The sequence below is a fragment of the Ambystoma mexicanum genome, chromosome 9, assembly GCF_040938575.1.
Source record: "Ambystoma mexicanum isolate Mex_15411 chromosome 9, UKY_AmexF1_1, whole genome shotgun sequence".
Taxonomy (NCBI): domain Eukaryota; kingdom Metazoa; phylum Chordata; class Amphibia; order Caudata; family Ambystomatidae; genus Ambystoma; species Ambystoma mexicanum.
Window position 1 is genome coordinate 65,334,598 of NC_090931.1, and position 19,308 is coordinate 65,353,905.

General features: G+C 50.6%; 1 protein-coding gene across 14 annotated transcripts in view; it reads left to right on the plus strand.

Annotated features, from left to right (window-relative positions):
- ARHGAP32 (Rho GTPase activating protein 32) overlaps window positions 1-17,453 on the plus strand; it is a 1,621,198-nt gene extending 1,603,745 nt beyond the window's left edge. For all 14 annotated transcript variants that reach the window (XM_069614162.1, XM_069614164.1, XM_069614161.1 and 11 more), the window contains 3 exons: window positions 4,300-5,175; window positions 7,806-8,299; window positions 13,295-17,453. In XM_069614162.1, the coding sequence (XP_069470263.1) occupies window positions 4,300-5,175; window positions 7,806-8,299; window positions 13,295-15,580 (3,656 nt within the window). In that variant the 3' untranslated portion in view covers window positions 15,581-17,453. The remainder of the gene's footprint in view (window positions 1-4,299; window positions 5,176-7,805; window positions 8,300-13,294) is intronic.
- The last annotated feature ends 1,855 nt before the right edge of the window (window positions 17,454-19,308 follow it).

Here is a 19,308-nt window from a genome sequence, read left to right on the forward strand (position 1 = left end):
ACTGTGACAGGAACTCCCCTGTCGACATCCTATTTTTTCTCCAGCCACCAGATGGAGGACCATGCAAAACATGATGCTCTAAGCAGAGACAAGCCTCAGAAAGACTATTACTCGCAAGTAATACAAAAATGTTGAGAAACGGGACAATCATTGTAGCTTTAGTCTCCACATCCAGAAGAGTGTAAATACCTCAAATAATCAAAATGCATGATACGTTTACCTGCTTGTCATTATTATTTCACACAGCATGGCACTTGTTTTGCTCCCCTCCCATTTCTCATTGCACATCTTTTGCACTTATTAAAGGGCATATGGCTGATTCCCACATACAATTCTCCAGCTGTAAGAGAGTCACTGACACAGCAATCCCCTCTGTGCCTGAGCACACTACTCTGCACGGCTAGTGTAATGCCTTCAGACTAGCCATCTCTTCTGCTAATTGAACAGCCACCTAAACTCTAAATGCTATTTGCATGCAATGTAATGCTCATTTTTTTTCAGACTAGTGTCTGCAAATGGGTCAGTCACCACACAGGTCTCTGAGGCCTTAAAAAATGGCAATGGGCACTTTATAAATATGTAATGCAACGCCCTTGGGGGATCGCAGTCCCGCTATGGGGAATTCGTCAGAGGAGTTTAGAATGCATGTTTGCTTTTTAGCCAAGCGGGCCAGTCCCTGCCATCAAGTAACCTATCACTGAAAATAGCCGTCCCAGTTATCCATGCATTGTTGCAGCTGCAGCCATCTAACACTAATCGCCTGCTTAAAATGCTCTGCTGGTTCTAGAGGCACCTGCTGTCTTGAATATTATTGCAAATGCGAAGGGGCCACATCTATTTGAACGGAGGTCAACACTTGCACGCTCAGGTTAGGCTGACTGTTTATTTCCAAGGGTGGGCATACGTGATTTTAAAGACGGATATTGCCTATCACTTCCCAGGTATTGTCAACTGCAGGCCAGATTCCAAATGTTGCTCTTAACAGTGCACTGGTCTTGGCTGTGCGTGTAATGAGCACGGGAAAGGCCAGGGGATGCATAGAATCGTACTTGAATAGAGTGGAGGTAGTGCGCCCTCCAGTGGATCTGTGAGTGTCAGCAGCCTAAGTCAAAATTAGCAAGGGGGATAGGCAACATTCGAGCATTTTTCTTACACAGGAGGTGGGGGTGGGAGTCGTCAAGGGGAAGGTCTGATGACTAGGGCGGTGGGCACTTATCACGTTATATAGCCCGATGACAAGCTCCTTGTGCCCCAACGCTATTAGAGCTTGCGTTGGGGCACAAGGAGAGGGCCGTGTCCCTGTCTCGCTGCCCAGTACCCAGTGTGCACACGTTCCAGAAGCGGAGCTTGGAGTGCGCCTTGAGCCAGCATGAACTAGTTGGCTCTAGCTAGGTAAGCAGTCTGCTCAGTGGCTTCTCCCTCTAGCACGCTACTTGGTGTTTGGGATTCACTTCCCTTTTTAGTGGTGCTTTGTGGTGTATTCGTAGTTTCTGAATGGTACACTATATTGTTCAATGTATGTTGGGTACGGTGTTTTGAGTTTGTGTTGTGGCAAGGCGCTCTGTACTAACGCAGGTGAATTGAGCGGTCCCGTTGGGGGCTTTGATGTAATCACTCCACGTATGGGGGTGACATCAGGTGCCTCTTTTTCATGGCTCTGCCCGTATACACCATTTTCACTAGATCTGTACGTTCACTCAGTTTCTCAGACTATTTTATGTTCGTCATCTTTTTTTTTTTCCCTTCTGGTTTTCTTCCATAATTGGGTTACCAACCAAACTCTGTGTAGTTGTACATTCACAGTGACTTTGGCCTGGGTGGTCACCCTAACATTTGTAGCTTTGAGATAATGTTTGACATGTTCATTTGTTGATATTAAATGTAAAATCTGTTCTATTTAGAGTTTTGGTCCTGAAGAAGGGGGGTTCTCCCGAAACGCATTGAGCAATTTTCTCTACGATTAAAGAAGCTTCATTGTTTACGATATTTGTGATCTAGGCTTGACTGATCAGTCACTTCAGGCGTGAAACCTTTGTTTTGAATGTTCTATTCGCTTTGGCTGTACTTGCAGCACTAAGATGTGTAGGGAAAAGGGCTGTCCTAATCCAGGACATGTATTTGTATTTATTTTATTTCATTGGGCATGTGTATGGCGCCATACACAGATGTTTTTCAGGTGTCACAAAATGAGGGGGGGGGCATGAGAAATCATGAGCATAACAACAAAGGAACAATTATATTGGTATTGTGACAACCCTACTGTGCAAGTGCATGAACAAGGTGAAAGTGCGAGGGGGAGGAGGGGTAGAGGGAGACGTGCAGAAGTGGGGTGTCCTCATGGGCGGGGGGGGGGGCAAGTGCTGGCTGGGCCGAGGCGGCAGTGGATAGGAGGAACACGTTGGGATAGTCTGGGAAATGGAGCCCAAGGGCAAGTGCTGGAAGATAATGCTGGGGAGGGGGGGCAGTTGTGGAGGGTAGTCTGGCCCTTATATGACTCTGAAGGGGACAGGCCCCAGTCCAGTGGCAGATGGCAAGTTTAGCACGGGAGGGGGAGGGCGAGAGGGAAGGAACAGGAGAAAAAAAAGCTCTTGAGAAGTTTCCGGAACTTAAGAAGATCCGGTTCAAGTCTGAGGGGGGGGGGCTGTTCCAGGGGGAGGTGCCAGCTGAGGATCTACCTCCCGCTTTCTGACTGGAGAAACGTTTGACCTGTAAAGAGTCGGCGCCAGAAAACCAAAGGATTCTGGCTAGGAGGTATTTCGGGCCCCAGCCTTGTGGATGATGCAGAGGGTCTTGAATTTGATCCTTGTGGTCACCGGGAGCCAGCGGAGGGATGTTAGGCCTGGAGAGATGCGGCCCCGGGACATGAGGCCAAGGATAAGTCTTGCAGTCCTATTCTGAATTAGTTGGAGGGGGTGAAGGGAGGAAAGAGGAAGGTTGAGAAAGAGGCTATTCAAGTCGTCCAGCCTAGAGAGAAACAGAGCTCTGGAGACATTGAGCTTCTAGGGAAAGTGAGGAAGGGAAGAATGCCCCTGAGGAGGTGCAGCTGAAAATTGGACTTCTTGGCAAGGTCCTTGATGTGTGGAGAAAAGGAGAGAGAGTGGAGTCAAAGAGGATGCCAAGGTTTTTAGCCTCACAAGTGGGTAAGGGGAAGGGACCCAAGCAGTCTGGCCAGAGAGTGAGGGGAAAAGTAGGAGCAGGGGTCCCAATGAGAAGGATCTCGGTCTTGCTGGCATTCAGGCAGAGATCATTGGCAGAGCACCATGCCTGAATAGCAGTCAGGTATGCAGGAGGTGGAGTAGGAGGTAGGCGAAGGCAGCCGGAAAAAGAGCTGTGTCATCTGCGTAACGCTGGAAATGAGGGGAGTAGGTGGAGAACAAGTGGGCCAGGTAGATGTTGAAGAACCAATGTGATGGGATAGAGCCCTGGGGGAACACCACAGGTAGAGACATCATTATTTAGTTTAATACATTAACTATATCAGGGGCCAGTGGCTGACTTAATCTACTGGATCTTTCAGGTTACCGGTACGGGCACACCATGTCCAGTTCCGATCGCCATTCCTGTTGTCCACCTGCTTGGATATTTGTGTTTGTAATGTGGATCTGATTTGAAGGAAGGTGGAGGTGATTGTTGCTGAATGCAGTTTGTCCAATTAATACGCAAGTTTCTCTCAGCCATCTTGTGGATTTGCCAGTGCATTGCAAGCTGTGTGTTTAATGGTAGGCGAGAATCTGTTGCTGCAATCGGCAGCTAGCACGCACTCCTGGTTTGCACACATCCATCTCACGGTGCTCCCCAGATATCTTCCCTCGCCTCCTCCTGGGACAGAAATAACGGTGACTTCTTCCATGAAAATGCTGCCTGTAATTGCAGAAGTGGTTTATGCTGCACTGCCTGTGCCACACCCTGCGGTGACGACACTAGTCATCCCTACCCTCCACCCATTCAGAGAGCCCATTATTTGTTAGGAATGCATGTGTAATCCCATTTAACTCCAATTAAATCTGTGTTAATAATTTGATAGACAATTTCGAAAACATGTTAATTGTTACTATGCAACCCTGTATGCATGTTCTCTAAATGTGTGATTTTGTGTACCAAGGCAAGTGTAAGAGAATGCAACTGACACGCACCTAACACGCTATGGAGGATCTTACATTCTCGCAGGTTTACGTCTCAGTCAATTTCCATTTGTTCGGGTGCTTATGAGTCGTTCACACAAAACTCAGAGTTCTCCCGAATGCAGAATATTTGGCTGGTCGGATTCTAAAATTGCAGTGTTCTCTTGTTTCTTTCCAGGAGAGTCGAAGCTTTTCCGCCCAAGAAGACCTCGTTCCAGCAGCGATGCCTTGTCAACCTCTTACAACGGCGAACTCCTGGAGAACGTGAATTGCTATAACTCCTATGATAACCTTCCCCAGGACAGTGAGAGTGACGAGGGGCTGATCCACGTACCCGTACTCATGTCCCCCAGGTCACCGGAAGAGGTTGACCTTAGCCCCCCCGAGATCGGAGTGGCTAATCTAGACTTTGACCCAATGTCTTTCCAGTGCAGCCCGCCACATGCTGAGCCTGAAGCTCCGGACAGCAGCACTTCTCAACTGGACTCTGCGGGTAGCAGTAGCAGAGATAAACCCATGAACAACCGAAGGGACTTGGAGTACGGGGGCCAGTCTCATACGCCAGGCAGTGCCACAAGCTCTGAACCGGTCTCTCCCTTTCAGGAGAAGCTCACCAGTCCCTTCTTTCCCCTTGAAATGAGTCCGTCTGAGGAGAAGACCTCAAAGCCAACTTCCTTCGCAGAGAAGGTGGCCCATGCCTTCTCCCCGAAGATAGGACGCAAGTCCACCAAGTCTCCTCCCATGAACATATCGGAGCCCATCGCCATTTCACTGCCCAACCGGGTGTCTGAAATGATGGGGGGCAGCCCCGGCAACATCTCACCCCCGAACTGGACCAAAGGGTGCTTCTCTGGTGATGTTGTCAACATGTCACCATCACAAGAGTACATAGCTGTGTTTCAGAGACCCAACGAGATGGGGGCAAATGACGTTTCCTCCAATGAGAGGATGGATAGGAATGTTTCTCATGTCCGGGAGGTGCCGGGAGAAGCTATGGATCCACTCGGACTCAATATTCCGACCAGAACTTCTCCATTGGAGCAAAGTCCATGTGGTAAGTTTCCTTGTGTTTCTAATGACAGTACATTCTGCTTTAATGCCATCCTTCCCCCATGCAGCCTTTGAAGAGCGACCTTGTGCATTGCTAGTCCAATCAGAGCTTGTTACTCCTAGCTTCTTGCTTTCCTGTAGTGTTAGCACCCCCAACTATGGGATCACCATGCGACCAAGCCTGCAATATCCGTAAAGAGGTGCTCTTCTGAGCATTAGGCTATGCCTTATTTCAATGTTAGCTTCAACACACTAATCCTGAAACAAGCAGACACAAAAAGGAAATGGTTAAATACAATTGCTTACAATAACAGGTAAACACATTTACACGTACAGCAGACCACCTTCAGCCGCAGCTCCCCATCTTGGCGCCATTCATTTTACTTGGTCTCTCCAATCTGACACCCGTGGAGAGGAGCATGACGGCCAGCATGGTCAATCTCCAACCCTCCTGTACCTGGACTGAAATAATGCAAAGGTTCCCATACAGTTCCGTACAGATAAGGTACAGTACGGCTGCAGTAGTACAGCGAGGTGCGGAAGTACATTGGCTGCCAATTTCAGATGTTCCATCAAATGCAGCCTCTTGTATGGGAGCCTTACTGGGGCCAGTGCTGCATAAAAAGCGTAATAATGAGGTAACTATGGGCGTTGGTTGGTTGGTTGGTGGATGGATGAATGGATGACTATATTACTTCTTTTGCATAGCGCCCATTGCAATTCATTTGTAAGTGGTATGGTAGGCCCATTGGGTGTGTGCTGATATGAAAGCTGACGACAAGTAGCATGATAACCCTACAACAACCTGGTAGAAAAACAGGTGTGAAAACAAGAGGCACCTTACGACTAGGCCCACTCTTGAATTTTGATAACAAGGCCGCGATATGTAGTTCATATCACGTAGAAATAGCACGTTTTCAGTTATTGTAGAAACCTTGCTTGGGGATGGGGAGGAGTGAAGCTAAAATGTATAAGTCTAGGGATATGGATCGAGGACTGTGCAAGGAGAAGAGCGAAAATGTATGAGAGGATGAAGCAATGGGGCAGGGCTAGAGAACCGAGGAAAAGGAGTAAGTACACCGTGAACAACATACACCCACTAAAGTAAAAGGATGTGTGGAGACAGAGGATGGGAGTGAGAGGAAGAGTGAGGAGATGGAGTGAGAGAGAGAGAGCGAGGAGATGGAGTGAGAGAGAGCGAGGAGATGGAGTGAGAGAGAGAGCGAGGAGATGGAGTGAGAGAGAGAGCGAGGAGATGGAATGAGAGAGAGAGCGAGGAGATGGAGTGAGAAAGAGCGAGGAGATGGAGTGAGAGAGAGCGAGGAGATGGAGTGAGAGAGAGCGAGGAGATGGAGTGAGAAAGAGCGAGGAGATGTAGTGAGAGAGAGCGAGGAGATGGAGTGAGAAAGAGCGAGGAGATGGAGTGAGAAAGAGCGAGGAGATGGAGTGAGAGAGAGAGCGAGGAGATGGAATGAGAGAGAGAGCGAGGAGATGGAGTGAGAGAGAGCGAGGAGATGGAGTGAGAGAGAGCGAGGAGATGGAGTGAGAAAGAGCGAGGAGATGGAGTGAGAAAGAGCGAGGAGATGGAGTGAGAGAGAGCGAGGAGATGGAGTGAGAAAGAGCGAGGAGATGGAGTGAGAAAGAGCGAGGAGATGGAGTGAGAGAGCGAGGAGATGTAGTGAGAAAGAGTGAGGAGATGGAGTGAGAGAGAGCGAGGAGATGTAGTGAGAAAGAGCGAGGAGATGGAGAGAGAGAGCGAGGAGATGGAATGAGAGAGAGAGCGAGGAGATGGAATGAGAGAGAGAGCGAGGAGATGGAATGAGAGAGAGAGCGAGGAGATGGAGTCAGAGAGAGCGAGGAGATGGAGTGAGAGAGAGCGAGGAGATGGAGTGAGAGAGCGAGGAGATGGAGTGAGAGAGAGCGAGGAGATGGAGTGAGAGAGCGAGGAGATGGAGTGAGAGAGAGCGAGGAGATGGAGTGAGAGAGCGAGGAGATGGAGTGAGAGAGAGCGAGGAGATGGAGTGAGAAAGAGCGAGGAGATGGAGTGAGAGAGCGAGGAGATGGAGTGAGAGAGCAAGCGAGGAGATGGCGTGAGAGGAGGAGATGGCGTGAGAGAGAGCGAGGAGATGGAGTGAGAGAGCGAGGAGATGGAGTGAGAGAGAGAGGGAGTGAGAGAGAGCGAGGAGATGGAGTGAGAGAGCGAGGAGATGGAGTGAGAGAGCAAGCGAGGAGATGGTGTGAGAGTCGGAGCGAGGAGATGGCGTGAGAGTCGGAGCGAGGAGATGGCGTGAGAGTCAGAGCGAGGAGATGGAGTGAGATGAGAGTAAGAGCGAGGAGATGGAGTGAGACCATAGAGGAGATGGAGTTAGGAGGATTGAGGACATTTAGGGCAAAGGAAACATGGGAAATAAATGCAACACGTGTCTTCTGTTGTCCAAGGTGAAGTACTCAACCTTTGGTAACCTCATTTGCATGTGTAAAGGTAAAAAGTTGAGTGTAAGGTCGCCCTCTGTGCCTCTTATTAGCCTCAAAATGTGCTTTGTGGGTGAGTTCTCTACCACATGGAAGACTCTGCATTAAACATTGGTGTGTATTGGCTCTTCTAATAAACACTGTTTGTTTTTTTTCTCACAGAGGTTACTGCCCCGGAGCCCCAGCGGCAAGAACCGTTGCCAGTTAATAGCGCCACCTTCATCCCACCGCCGCCTCCGCCCAAGAACGCGGCACGCATGCTGGCTTTGGCACTGGCTGAGTCCGCCCAGCAGGTCACCACTCTGTCGCAGTTGAGACCGGTGAATTCTCACGCTGCCAACCCAAACCCACCAGGGCTCATGTCTACCATCTTTGTCGAGGAGAAGCCCCAGGCTCCGCCAGCCCTGGAGACCCCGGCTACCACCGAGTCCATCTACATGACGCCTACATCTGAACCAGTGTACGGGACGGCCAATGACGGCCCTTCCTTTGCTGTTACCCCTAGTGGGGCAGCCCTGGTTTCCATCTCCACCTCTCAATTAACTCTTACTAATCACCAGGCAGCGCCCGCCCTGCCTCCGAGGCCAATGGAACTCCAGCCAACCGCCGGACCGGTTCCTACAGGATCTGCTTTGGGATCGACCCTTGGGAGCCAGGTAAGCCAATCAAGGATGCTTGTGTTCTGTAGTTACACTGGTACAACGAAACAAACCCCACACATAATCTCGCCCAGCACCACATGGCGGCTACCAACCGAAAAACACACCTACGCTCAGCGAACGGTGTTACCGAACTGAAGCTGCCAACAGCACATCACAGCTCTCTTGCTCCTTTTCCCGCTCAGTCTTACAAAATACCTGCCTTGCTTTATAGATCTGCCTGAGCGCCAAGAGACCACGCAGGTGGCAACACTGCGTGGTGTAAAAACCTTTAACATAATGTTTGCCATGTTCCTAGCATGTGAAGCAAACAGGAAAGGCTTGTGCAGCTCATCAGGGGAACTTGAGATTCCAGCTTCCACCTGTCCACAAATTCTCATTCTGCTTCTTACGGCACCTCTGTGGTTTCTGCCAGAAAATGTGCGTTATAATTCTAATACGTTGCAGCATTTCTCTTACATAGGCTTAAATCCTTTGGGTTCTTGGGCGCAAGCCACCAAAATAATGTTCTTGTGTGGGCGGCGTGCTACACCTAGTGGTAGGAAATGAAACTGCTCGTTTCCTAGCTGTTGATGGCCGCCACAGTGGATACGTGGTTGTGCTTTTCTGCATCTACTCGCTGCCCGCCGGCTTGCTCCCCCTGAAGCGGTGCTTTTTTTTCTGCCAGCGGCTCTGGAGTGGGGCCTGCTCCCACGATCTCCTGACTGGATTGGATTGCCCTGGGGGCGAGCCTGTCAGATCTGCCTGGGGATTTTGTTTCCACCTTCCATGGAGCAGGTGTTTTCTTTTCATTTCCAGTGACGTTTTTTTCCGGTTGGCGCTGCCATGAGCTGACAATCTATAAAACACTTCTCTATAGCGTGTGCACGTGGGATGAGCTTACATAGCTGCAGACATTTCCAGCCAGTCAATCCTATGTACCATGATTGCACCTTTGTCCCTTCAAAAATCTCAATTTTTTATTTAAAAAAAAAAGTTTTTTTTTTATTTAAATGTTTTCAAACAGTGATGTGATTTACAAGGTCATGGGAGGATTGTTGGCTAGAAAGTGAAAAGCAAATCCTATCTGAATCAGTCCCTCCATAATCAGTTATCGACAGTCCATAGGCCGGTGGCGGGTGCCGGTGTATTGTGTGCCAGGCCCGGCGTCAGGGTCACATCAGGCCGCTGCCTGTAGACGCACGCACAATTAATCCACTTTCGGGTAACGAGTGGGGAACGTGGTGTGGGGCAGTTAGAGATTAAGGGTAGCAACGAAGACCGGGAGGAGAGAGAAAACACATTGGGGGTCGCCCCATGGGTAGCGATTAAGGCACACATTTTCCAGCCATGATCAGATGCTCCATCGAGCTCAGCATAGGGCCGCTTCATGAAAGACCTCGCCTTCCCAACACAGTGAGGTCCAGGGCAGTGGCCACAGAACTAATGGGCAAGGGACTTGTAGAACAACACACGCTCAGTACCTCATTATTAAAGCAGCCATACACAGCATGTGCAGTAACCACCCCGGCCCTCTCTGTAACAGCACACATGGGGTTGCCTAAATGTTGTGATAAGATCCCAATTCCAAGGAGATAACAAGCATTCAATACTTCGGGGCTGTGCCTTCTGCCCCCAACAACCTGGTTAAGGGACGATCTGAGGGGCTGCCAAACTAGACATCAGGAATGTCACCAATAACCCCCCAGACCGACTTCCAGCAAATCTGTCCCACTGAACTCCACTCATATGCAGCCGAGGGCCGGCTGCCTCTGTGAGAAGCAAGCCAGACCCACTTGCAGCAATTCTGTCCCACTGAAATGCATTCATATGCAGGGAAGGGCCGGCAATTCTGTCCCACTGAACTGCACTCATATGCAGCCGAGGGCCGGCTGCCACTGTGAGAAGCGAGCCAGACCGACTTCCAGCAATTCTGTCCCACTGAACTCCATTCATATGCAGTGGAGGGCCAGCAATTCTGTCCCACTGAACTCCACTCATATGCAGGGGAGGGCCGGCAATTCTGTCCCAATGAACTTCACTCATATGCAGGGGACGGCCGGCCGCCACTGTGAGAAGCAAGCCAGACCGACTTGCAGCAATTCTGTCCCACTGAACTGCACTCATATGCAGGGGAGGGCCGGCAATTCTGTCCCACTGAACTCCACTCATATGCAGCCGAGGGCCGGCCGCCACTGTGAGAAGCAAGCCAGACCGACTTGCAGCAATTCTGTCCCACTGAACTGCACTCATATGCAGGGGAGGGCCGGCAATTCTGTGCCACTGAACTCACCTCATATGCAGCCGAGGGCCGGCTGCCACTGTGAGAAGCAAGCCAGACCGACTTGCAGCAATTCTGTCCCACTGAAATGCATTCATATGCAGGGAAGGGCCGGCAATTCTGTCCCACTGAACTCCACTCATATGCAGCCGAGGGCCGGCTACCACTGTGAGAAGCGAGCCAGACCGACTTCCAGCAATTCTGTCCCACTGAACTGCACACATATGCAGCTGAGGACCGGCTGCCACTGTGAGAAGCAAGCCAGACCGACTTGCAGCAATTCTGTCCCACTGAACTCCATTCATATGCAGTGGAGGGCCAGCAATTCTGTCCCACTGAACTCCTCATATGCAGCCAAGGGCCGGTCGCCACTGTGAGAAGCGAGCCAGACCGACTTGCAGCAATTCTGTCCCACTGAACTGCACTCATATGCAGAGGAGGGCCGGCAATTCTGTCCCACTGAACTCACTCATATGCAGCCGAGGGCCGGCTACCACTGAGACGCGAGCCAGACCGACTTCCAGCAATTCTGTCCCACTGAACTCCACTCATATGCAGCTGAGGACCAGCCGCCACTGTGGGAAGCGAGCCAGACCGACTTCCAGCAATTCTGTCCCACTGAACTCCTCATATGCAGCCAAGGGCCGGTCGCCACTGTGAGAAGCGAGCCAGACCGACTTGCAGCAATTCTGTCCCACTGAACTGCACTCATATGCAGAGGAGGGCCGGCAATTCTGTCCCACTGAACTCACTCATATGCAGCCGAGGGCCGGCTACCACTGAGACGCGAGCCAGACCGACTTCCAGCAATTCTGTCCCACTGAACTCCACTCATATGCAGCTGAGGGCCGGTCGCCACTGTGAGAAGCGAGCCAGACCGACTTGCAGCAATTCTGTCCCACTGAACTGCACTCATATGCAGAGGAGGGCCGGCAATTCTGTCCCACTGAACTCACTCATATGCAGCCGAGGGCCGGCCGCCACTGTGAGAAGCAAGCCAGACCGACTTGCAGCAATTCTGTCCCACTGAACTCCACTCATATGCAGCTGAGGGCCAGCCGCCACTGTGGGAAGCGGGGGCAAACCTTCATCAAATCCTTTCACGAGAACTGTTTTTCAAGAGAGCCCAGGGGATTCTGGGTCCTTCTCCATACTACCCTATACTTCTAGTCCACTCTGCACTCATCTTGGGTCATTATTGTTCGTTTATGAAGCCGTCCCATTCACGTTCCCAAAAGGATTCCCATGTTAATTGATACCGGGATCTTATCAGAAGGAGACCCCTATACCAATGAGAGCCTTTATTGCCCCCCAGGGACTTCTGTGGAACTCTTGGGGAACGTGTAACCACATTCATCCAAATTAAATGCGTATCATTGCGGAAGAGTCCACCTGAGAGCGGTCACTCGGGCCCGAAGCAAGTACAGGCACCGGACCCAGAAGGCGCAAGTACAGGCACTAGACCCAGAAGGCGCAAGTACAGGCACCGGACCCAGAAGGTGCAAGTACAGGCACCGGACCCAGAAGGTGCAAGTACAGGCACCGGACCCAGAAGGTGCAAGTACAGGCACCGGACCCAGAAGGTGCAAGTACAGGCACCGGACCCAGAAGGTGCAAGTACAGGCACCGGACCCAGAAGGTGCAAGTACAGGCACCGGACCCAGAAGGTGCAAGTACAGGCACCGGACCCAGAAGGTGCAAGTACAGGCACCGGACCCAGAAGGTGCACTTTCAGAATCTTTATTAACTGGTCAAAACCTCAACACAGAAAGTTAACAGAACGTAGGAAATTGGGAAAGTACTCACATCTACTGAGTCCCCTCATCCCAGGGCAACAATGGTTTCTTGGCCCGTACCCACGACTATCCATTGCCAAGTGTCTTTCTCCGATCAGACCTGGAGCGGTTCCTCACTGCTCGTTCCGGGTGCTCCCTTGCATTTCTTCCAATAGCTGCAAGTGCAGCTCGAGTTGGCCAACCTGGCCTGCCAGAGCTTTCCTGTTCTTGATCTTGGTTTCCACACACTGCACTTGTTACGTCCTCTTTCTTGGGCCCCCCTACCGCTTTCCGATGCTACTCTTCTCATGTCTTGCAACTTCCTTCCACTGTTTCCACCTCCTCCAAGTCTTCAGGACCCACTGCCACCTCTCCCCTAACCTGCTCTTCCTCCTCTCTATAGTTCCCCATCTCTGGGATCTTATCGCCATCTCTTCTTCCACCCCCTCCTAGGACAACCACCTTCTCATCCCATCCAACTAGGACGTTCCTTCTCCCCCTCTCATCCCAAGCAGCCTCTGCTCCTCCACAGTCCTTGGTAATAACACTTTACGTGCAAGAACGTTAGGCAACGCAAGAGTTGGGGGATGTTGCTTGACACCTAATCCTGAATTCAAGTTTGTATGTCTTCTCCCGTTGCCAACACGCACCCTTCTTCAGCTGTCAGTATGTGCTTTTTCTCCGGTTACTTGCTGTCATTTTCAAATGGGAACTGTGCTTGAGTGCATTGGGGTAAACAGGCGAGGGCACAGTAATGCCTGCATTGGAGCATGCATCAGTGATGCTCTTTTTATTAATAATTTTGAAGGACACAGTGTTGAAATCCACCAGAAGCCGGTGGCAGGTCCTGCATATCCACATTGGCTGAGATGATAGGTCGCTTCTGCTGCATTGCTGGTGTATTTGATTGAGAAAAGCAGTAGCACCACTAAAAGACCTGTTTTTGTTCCTTCTTAGGTGGATGAAATGGTCCCATCACAGGCGCGAGAAGGGGAGATGGTCAAAGCTGCGGAGGAACCACCAGTGGAGCCTGGCCCCGCAGATCCGGTGCACGGCTTCTATTCGGACTCCACCGCAGCCCCCCGGCCAGCCAACTCGACTCACGCTGTTCCCCAAGCACCCACGGAAAAGCCCAGAGAGGGTTACCGTGCACCGCCCCTCTACATGCGCTCAGAATCCTTCCCGTCGCAACCCACCACTTACGCCTTTGGGCCCCCAGTGCCACCTGTAAGGTCGATGGAGAGTCGAATTGCTACTGCAGTGCACGCGGGACACGCCGACGCCATAAATGCGTCAAATTACCATTCCTTTTTGTCTTCCTCCATGCTGCCATCATCTGTAGAAGACGCTTTGCCGCCGCAACCACCAAAACATTCTTACTATCAGCCTGCCTATCTTACGCACTGCCGGTCTGAGAGTATGCCTGATCCCAGCCTGCCAGAGAGCTTTGCGCAATCCAAACCAATATCCACTCATCAGTCTAAGTCGGAAAGCACCACGCCCCATTACAACTATCACAGCAGCAAATTTGACCCATACCAGATATACGGCTCCCGTTCCGAAACCTCGACCACCAATGCCCCGAGGTACAATACGTATATGAGCCAAGGAAAAAGCGCAGGAGTTGCCCACCCTAAGCCACGTGGCCGAGCAGACTACTTGACTTTGGGTAGCCCTGCTCTGCGCAGCACCGGATATACTGAGGAGGACCCACCATACCCCACTATTCGAAGGGTGCAGTCACTGCATGCGCCGCCACCACCACCTCCTGTCCGTTCAGTGCCGATTTCACGGACAGAAGTACCACCCGATGATGAGCCAGTCTACTGTTCAAGGTCGGCTTATCCGTTTAAGCCACAGCAGCCTTTCCCACCTCACTCAGACTACCATGTGACACAGCTGCAGCCGTACTTTGAGAATGGCCGCGTGCACTACAGGTACAGCCCGTACTCCAGCTCTAGTTCCTCAACCTACTACTCCTCCGACGGCACGTTCTATGACCTGGATCCTTACAGCACCGTAAGACTCCGGCAGATGAATCCTTACCACAGCCGGGATTTTGCCTCCTACACTTCCAGGTTTCCAACCAAGAACCCTTATCGTTCCTCCGGCCTCCTGCCATACCCATGGGGAAGCATAATGGGGCAACTGGCTGGAAAAGAGCACAGCTTTGTCAGCCGCGACATGCCTCCTGCTCCTGAGGCCAAGCACATGTATATGTCGTGGGACTTGGAAGATATGGATAAATATCGAATGCAGTCGATTCGAAGGGAGAGTCGAGCTCGTCAAAAGGTGAAGGGCCCCGTGATGTCCCAGTATGACAACGTAGCGCCAGGACTCCACGATGATCTGAGCGGGCTGGACATCATTCACCACCGCAGCAGGTCTGACCCCGGAAAGATGGGCCTTCTGACCGTCGTTGAAGGCAAAGACGGCCGCTATCCGGCAAAAGCTGCTACGCCTGATGGCAATGAGCTTTACTACTCTTCATACCCCGAAGCCGGCATGGATCGCGTGCACTACCATGGCAACTATGGCAATGGGCAGCCAGAGAAGCCTTTGCTCCCCCAAAAGAGCGGAACGTGGAGTCGGAAATTGCACGATCCCGTCTGCAGTCCACATGAGCACCGGCCTCACCCCCACCAGGACCTAAGCCATAGGCAACCCTCCGAACTGAAAAATGGCCCCACTTATGCCATGGCACCTGCATCGCATTTGGATTACAGAGCACAAAGTTTGCCGGATCCCCCAGAACCAACTACCTACCATCATCTCAGTGGGAAGTATAGTTCAACCACCCAGGATACCCTCCGGCAAAGCCACAAGGAGGTCAGGCTGTCGGAGGAACGACCAGATGTGATATGCTCACGATCCCGAACAACCTCTAGTGCTGCAAAGCCGCCCTCGAAGGACTGCTATCGAGAAGAGGATCCGCCTATGGCACCACCTCCCAAACCAGAGCGGAGTCATAGCCTCCGGGCCCATCCACAAGAACCCTCTGAGAGGGACTGTGGGCCGCTCTACCACTACCAAACCCTCCACGGCAAGCGCCAAAGCACCATGACCCTGGTTTCCCAGTACGACAATTTAGAGAATTACCATGCTGTGCCTCCACCCCAACGCGGTGGTCCCGGCTTTTCTCACGCGCACAGCCGGACCTACGCCACTGCCCTGGGCCAGGGGGGCTTTCTAGCAGCAGAGCTTGCCCTCCAAAGGGCAGAAACTGAAATCCATGCAGAGTGACCCCAATGGGTCGGGGACAGAGTCGACGCAGCCTCTGCTGGACAGCGGCCTGATTTATTTTTTCAAAAGACTAAAAAAAAAACATTTTTATCACAGACTAATGTCAAACTGGAACAGTTTTTATGGAGTTGATGTATTGTTTCTTTGCTTTGTGTTTGTAATTTTGAAGCGGTTGAATGTGTGGTGTGCAGGTGACCCACACATGAGGTGGTTGAAAGTGCAGAGCGGGGGTGGGTGTGGGGGATTGTTACAAAATTTAAGGCGACCCTGTCATCGCTGCATCCAATCGGAAGCCCCTAAGTTGTCATTATCCTTAGTTAAAGTGGGAGTGTCGGTGGACTTCCCTGTTGCTATTCTCATTAAAGGTACATGGGAAAATGACATTGGTCGTCCTGTATGACCAATATTGGACCACAGTGGCCCCTGTGTGGTTATGGTATGACTCGCCTGTACCTGTAGCGCCAGAGCAGGTGCACCTTGACCAAATCCCTCACCATTGCACCTTGTACTGTCAAAAGCTACTGTGGCACAGTTCTACTCTGCTCCAAACCGCTACGCGTGAAAGCGCAACTGCGCTGCACATGCTCGTCGCTTTCCAGCCGCTCATGGGTCTGGGGGGCGATGCCTTAACACCAGTAGACATCAATTGGAGGAATGACAAGCTGCAGGCAGGTTGTTGTTGCTCGAGAGAGTGAAATAGCAGTGCCACAACATGGCAGAGCAGGGATACCTAGTTATCAGTATCTGAAAAGTGGGAGGGCAGCACATTGCGCGGAATTCTAGAAGTGGGATTTATTTTCCGCCATCTTGTGAAATTTTAGGGGAGAAATGGCTGGTGCTGATAATGTTCAAATCATGAGGGGTTAGTCGACCCATTCCAGTGACTGCGGCCCCACACGGTCATGACGTCACTTCCGGTCACCTCTAAGAGCACATTCAGGCTTTGAGACATTTGGGGGGGAAGGAAAGTTCTCAGTCGTGAGGCACTTTTGCACGCTGGAGACCCATTGGCCAGAAACATAATTTTTCATGATGGGTGGAGAAAGTAATTCAAAACAATCCAATCACGAGTATGGCGGCAAGAAAAAAGATGGTTACGTCCTAGTCCGGTTGGAGAAATCCTTCCTAAGAGTAGCATCGAAATTCATTTTCTGACCGGTAGCCAAACAATTTCTAAAAATGTGGATATTTGCCTTCACTTAATGAATTTTGATGGTTTGTCTGATTCCAATCACAGGGCATCGCATGTGCTCCTCCACCTCTGGCGACTCCCACGCCAGTTACCCCGAGCCAGCCAGAAGGCCAAACACTGTACCCCCGCTCGCCCAACCATTGAGAAGGAACCTGAGGCAGCCATTTTGCAAGGCAAGCGAGCAGCTTGGCAAAGCGTGGCATGTGATATCAAGACCAGAACCCTGTGAATGCTCACCATTGAACCCCGATCGCCCTTAGAATCAGACCCCAAGTGTTCCATTCATTCTGGAGTAGACCTCTGACCGTCAAAAAGATCTGCCCCTGGTAGGTGCACCCCCATAAACTATATTTCTGTTCATGTTCCTCCTGTATGTTTGCGAAATAAATGTATTTTAATCATAAAAAGTGTAACACGGCACCACCTGACCTCAGTCCACGCACACTGCGCCCATGGTTACGTGGCCAATGACATCCGCTTTCAGTTCACAGCACTGATTTTCCGGTACATGAAACGATGATGTCATTTGCTACGTGACGCCATCTTGTTTTTGGGCACAGCAAGGTTTTCGGGATTGGGGTTTGGCAGTGCAGGTGGGGAGGGGTGTTTTTTGTCCTTTTTTTTTACATTATATTTATTGCATTTGAAATGGTACAAATAAAGCCAGACTGGAAACATCAAGCTCAGTTGTATTTAGTTGTCGGGCTATGTATGCAAACTTGCAACAGGTAGATACGGTCTGGGCTTGGGTACATGTCTGGAACATTGTGATATCGCAAGTTACGGCTAAGCGAGGGACGATCTAGGAAGCCAAAGAGAGACGTGTGGGGATGCCTGATCCGGTGAGTCTTAAAAGTGGGGCTTCCTCTGGGTAGAACTGCATGGCATTGGCTCGCTCCACTCTGTGCCATTACATACATTACTAGGCCCAAATCAGTCTTTTCCCTAGTGCAAACATAACTTCCAGGTTATTATGCAAGTCCATGCAAAAAAGAAGACCATACTCATCTTTGGCACTTAGCGGTTAAGGTAGATTTCCTTCCGGCAAAGTCACTGATGAACATAAAAATGAAAGAATTGAAGGATGGTAAAAGGAATTCAAAATGTATTTATTTTACTTTTCCATTAGTGTGAATCTTGCCGCCAGCGGTAGCTTCAGAGGGCAACAGGGAAATGGTGAGTCGGCATAGCCGGTCGCACTCTGGAAATTACTGGTGGGTGTTTATTTATTTATTTAGTTGGATTTGTAGCGCGCACGTCAGCTCGGGGGCATGGTGGCGCTTGTTACAGACATATCTTAGTTGCATATACACAAGTAATACATAATTTACAGGAGCAGGTATGAAATTTGTACACATTTGCAGTGCAGTATATTTACATAAGTTAGCGAGTGTCACGTATTATTGTGCAAGGAAGGAGGTCTTAAGATTCCTACGAAAAATCGAAAGTGAGTTCTCCGCTCTGTCTACAGGTAGAGCGTTCCAGGACTTGGCAGCAATGTAGGGGAAGCTTAGGCCACCGGATTTGGCTTTTTTGATGCGTGGGATATGGAGTAAGTTGATGTATTGCGTCCTGGTGGGACGTGAGGAGGAGGGTTTGGAGATGGTCTCTAATAGGTAGGACGGGGTGGAAAAAGAGGCATTTGTGTGTGAGGGTGAGGATTTTGAGTGTGATCTGCCCTTTGAAGGGAGCCATTGGGCTGAGTGTCTGGCGTGGGAGATATGCTCTCTTCTTGGGATGCTGAGAGCGGCCCAGAGAGCATTGTTCTGTGTGACTTGTAATCTGTTTAGGTTTTTTGCCGATGTGCCTGCTAGGAGGGCATTGCAATATCCAGTTTGGCTCCAATGGTTGCTCTGGCTATTGAAATGCAGTTAGGTTTTGAGAGGTATGGCTTGATGGCGTTTATAAGTTTGGTGGTATGTGCAGATGAGGAAGTGATTGCGCTGACTTATCTGGTCATTGATGGCGAGGAGTCTAGGTATACTCCTAGTGTCTTGACAACTGTGGATACCTGGATGATGGAGTTGTCAATGGAGAAGTTGGCGTACAGGTTGTCCAGTTTGTCTAGGGTGCTCTGTTGACCTACTATCATAATCTCAGTCTTGTCTCCATTAAGGCAGAGGCCATTAACTGCTATCCAAGCCTGGATGATGGAGTAGATCATGTGGTGTGCCTTGGCGTCTTCGTGGTATGATTCTGAGAGAGGTAGAAGTACTTGTGTGTTGTCTGCGTAGTTCGTGTTGTGATACCATGTGAGTCGAGTTTGTCAAAGACAGACTTAGTCAACAAGTTGTAAAGTGTGGGTGCAGTGCAGGATCCTTGAGGGACCCCGCAATGGATTGTAGTGGGTGTGGCGTTAGCAGTGTCCGAGAAGACTTTCATGGCTCTTCCCTCAAGGAAGGAGGTGATCCAGAGAGCTGATTCTTTAGAGAAATTAGCGGAGTGTTTGAGGTGAGGGTCTTGTGATCAACCAGATCGAATGCGGCTGAGAGATCTAGGAGGAGCAATAGGGCTGGCTTGCCCTTTTCCATAATTT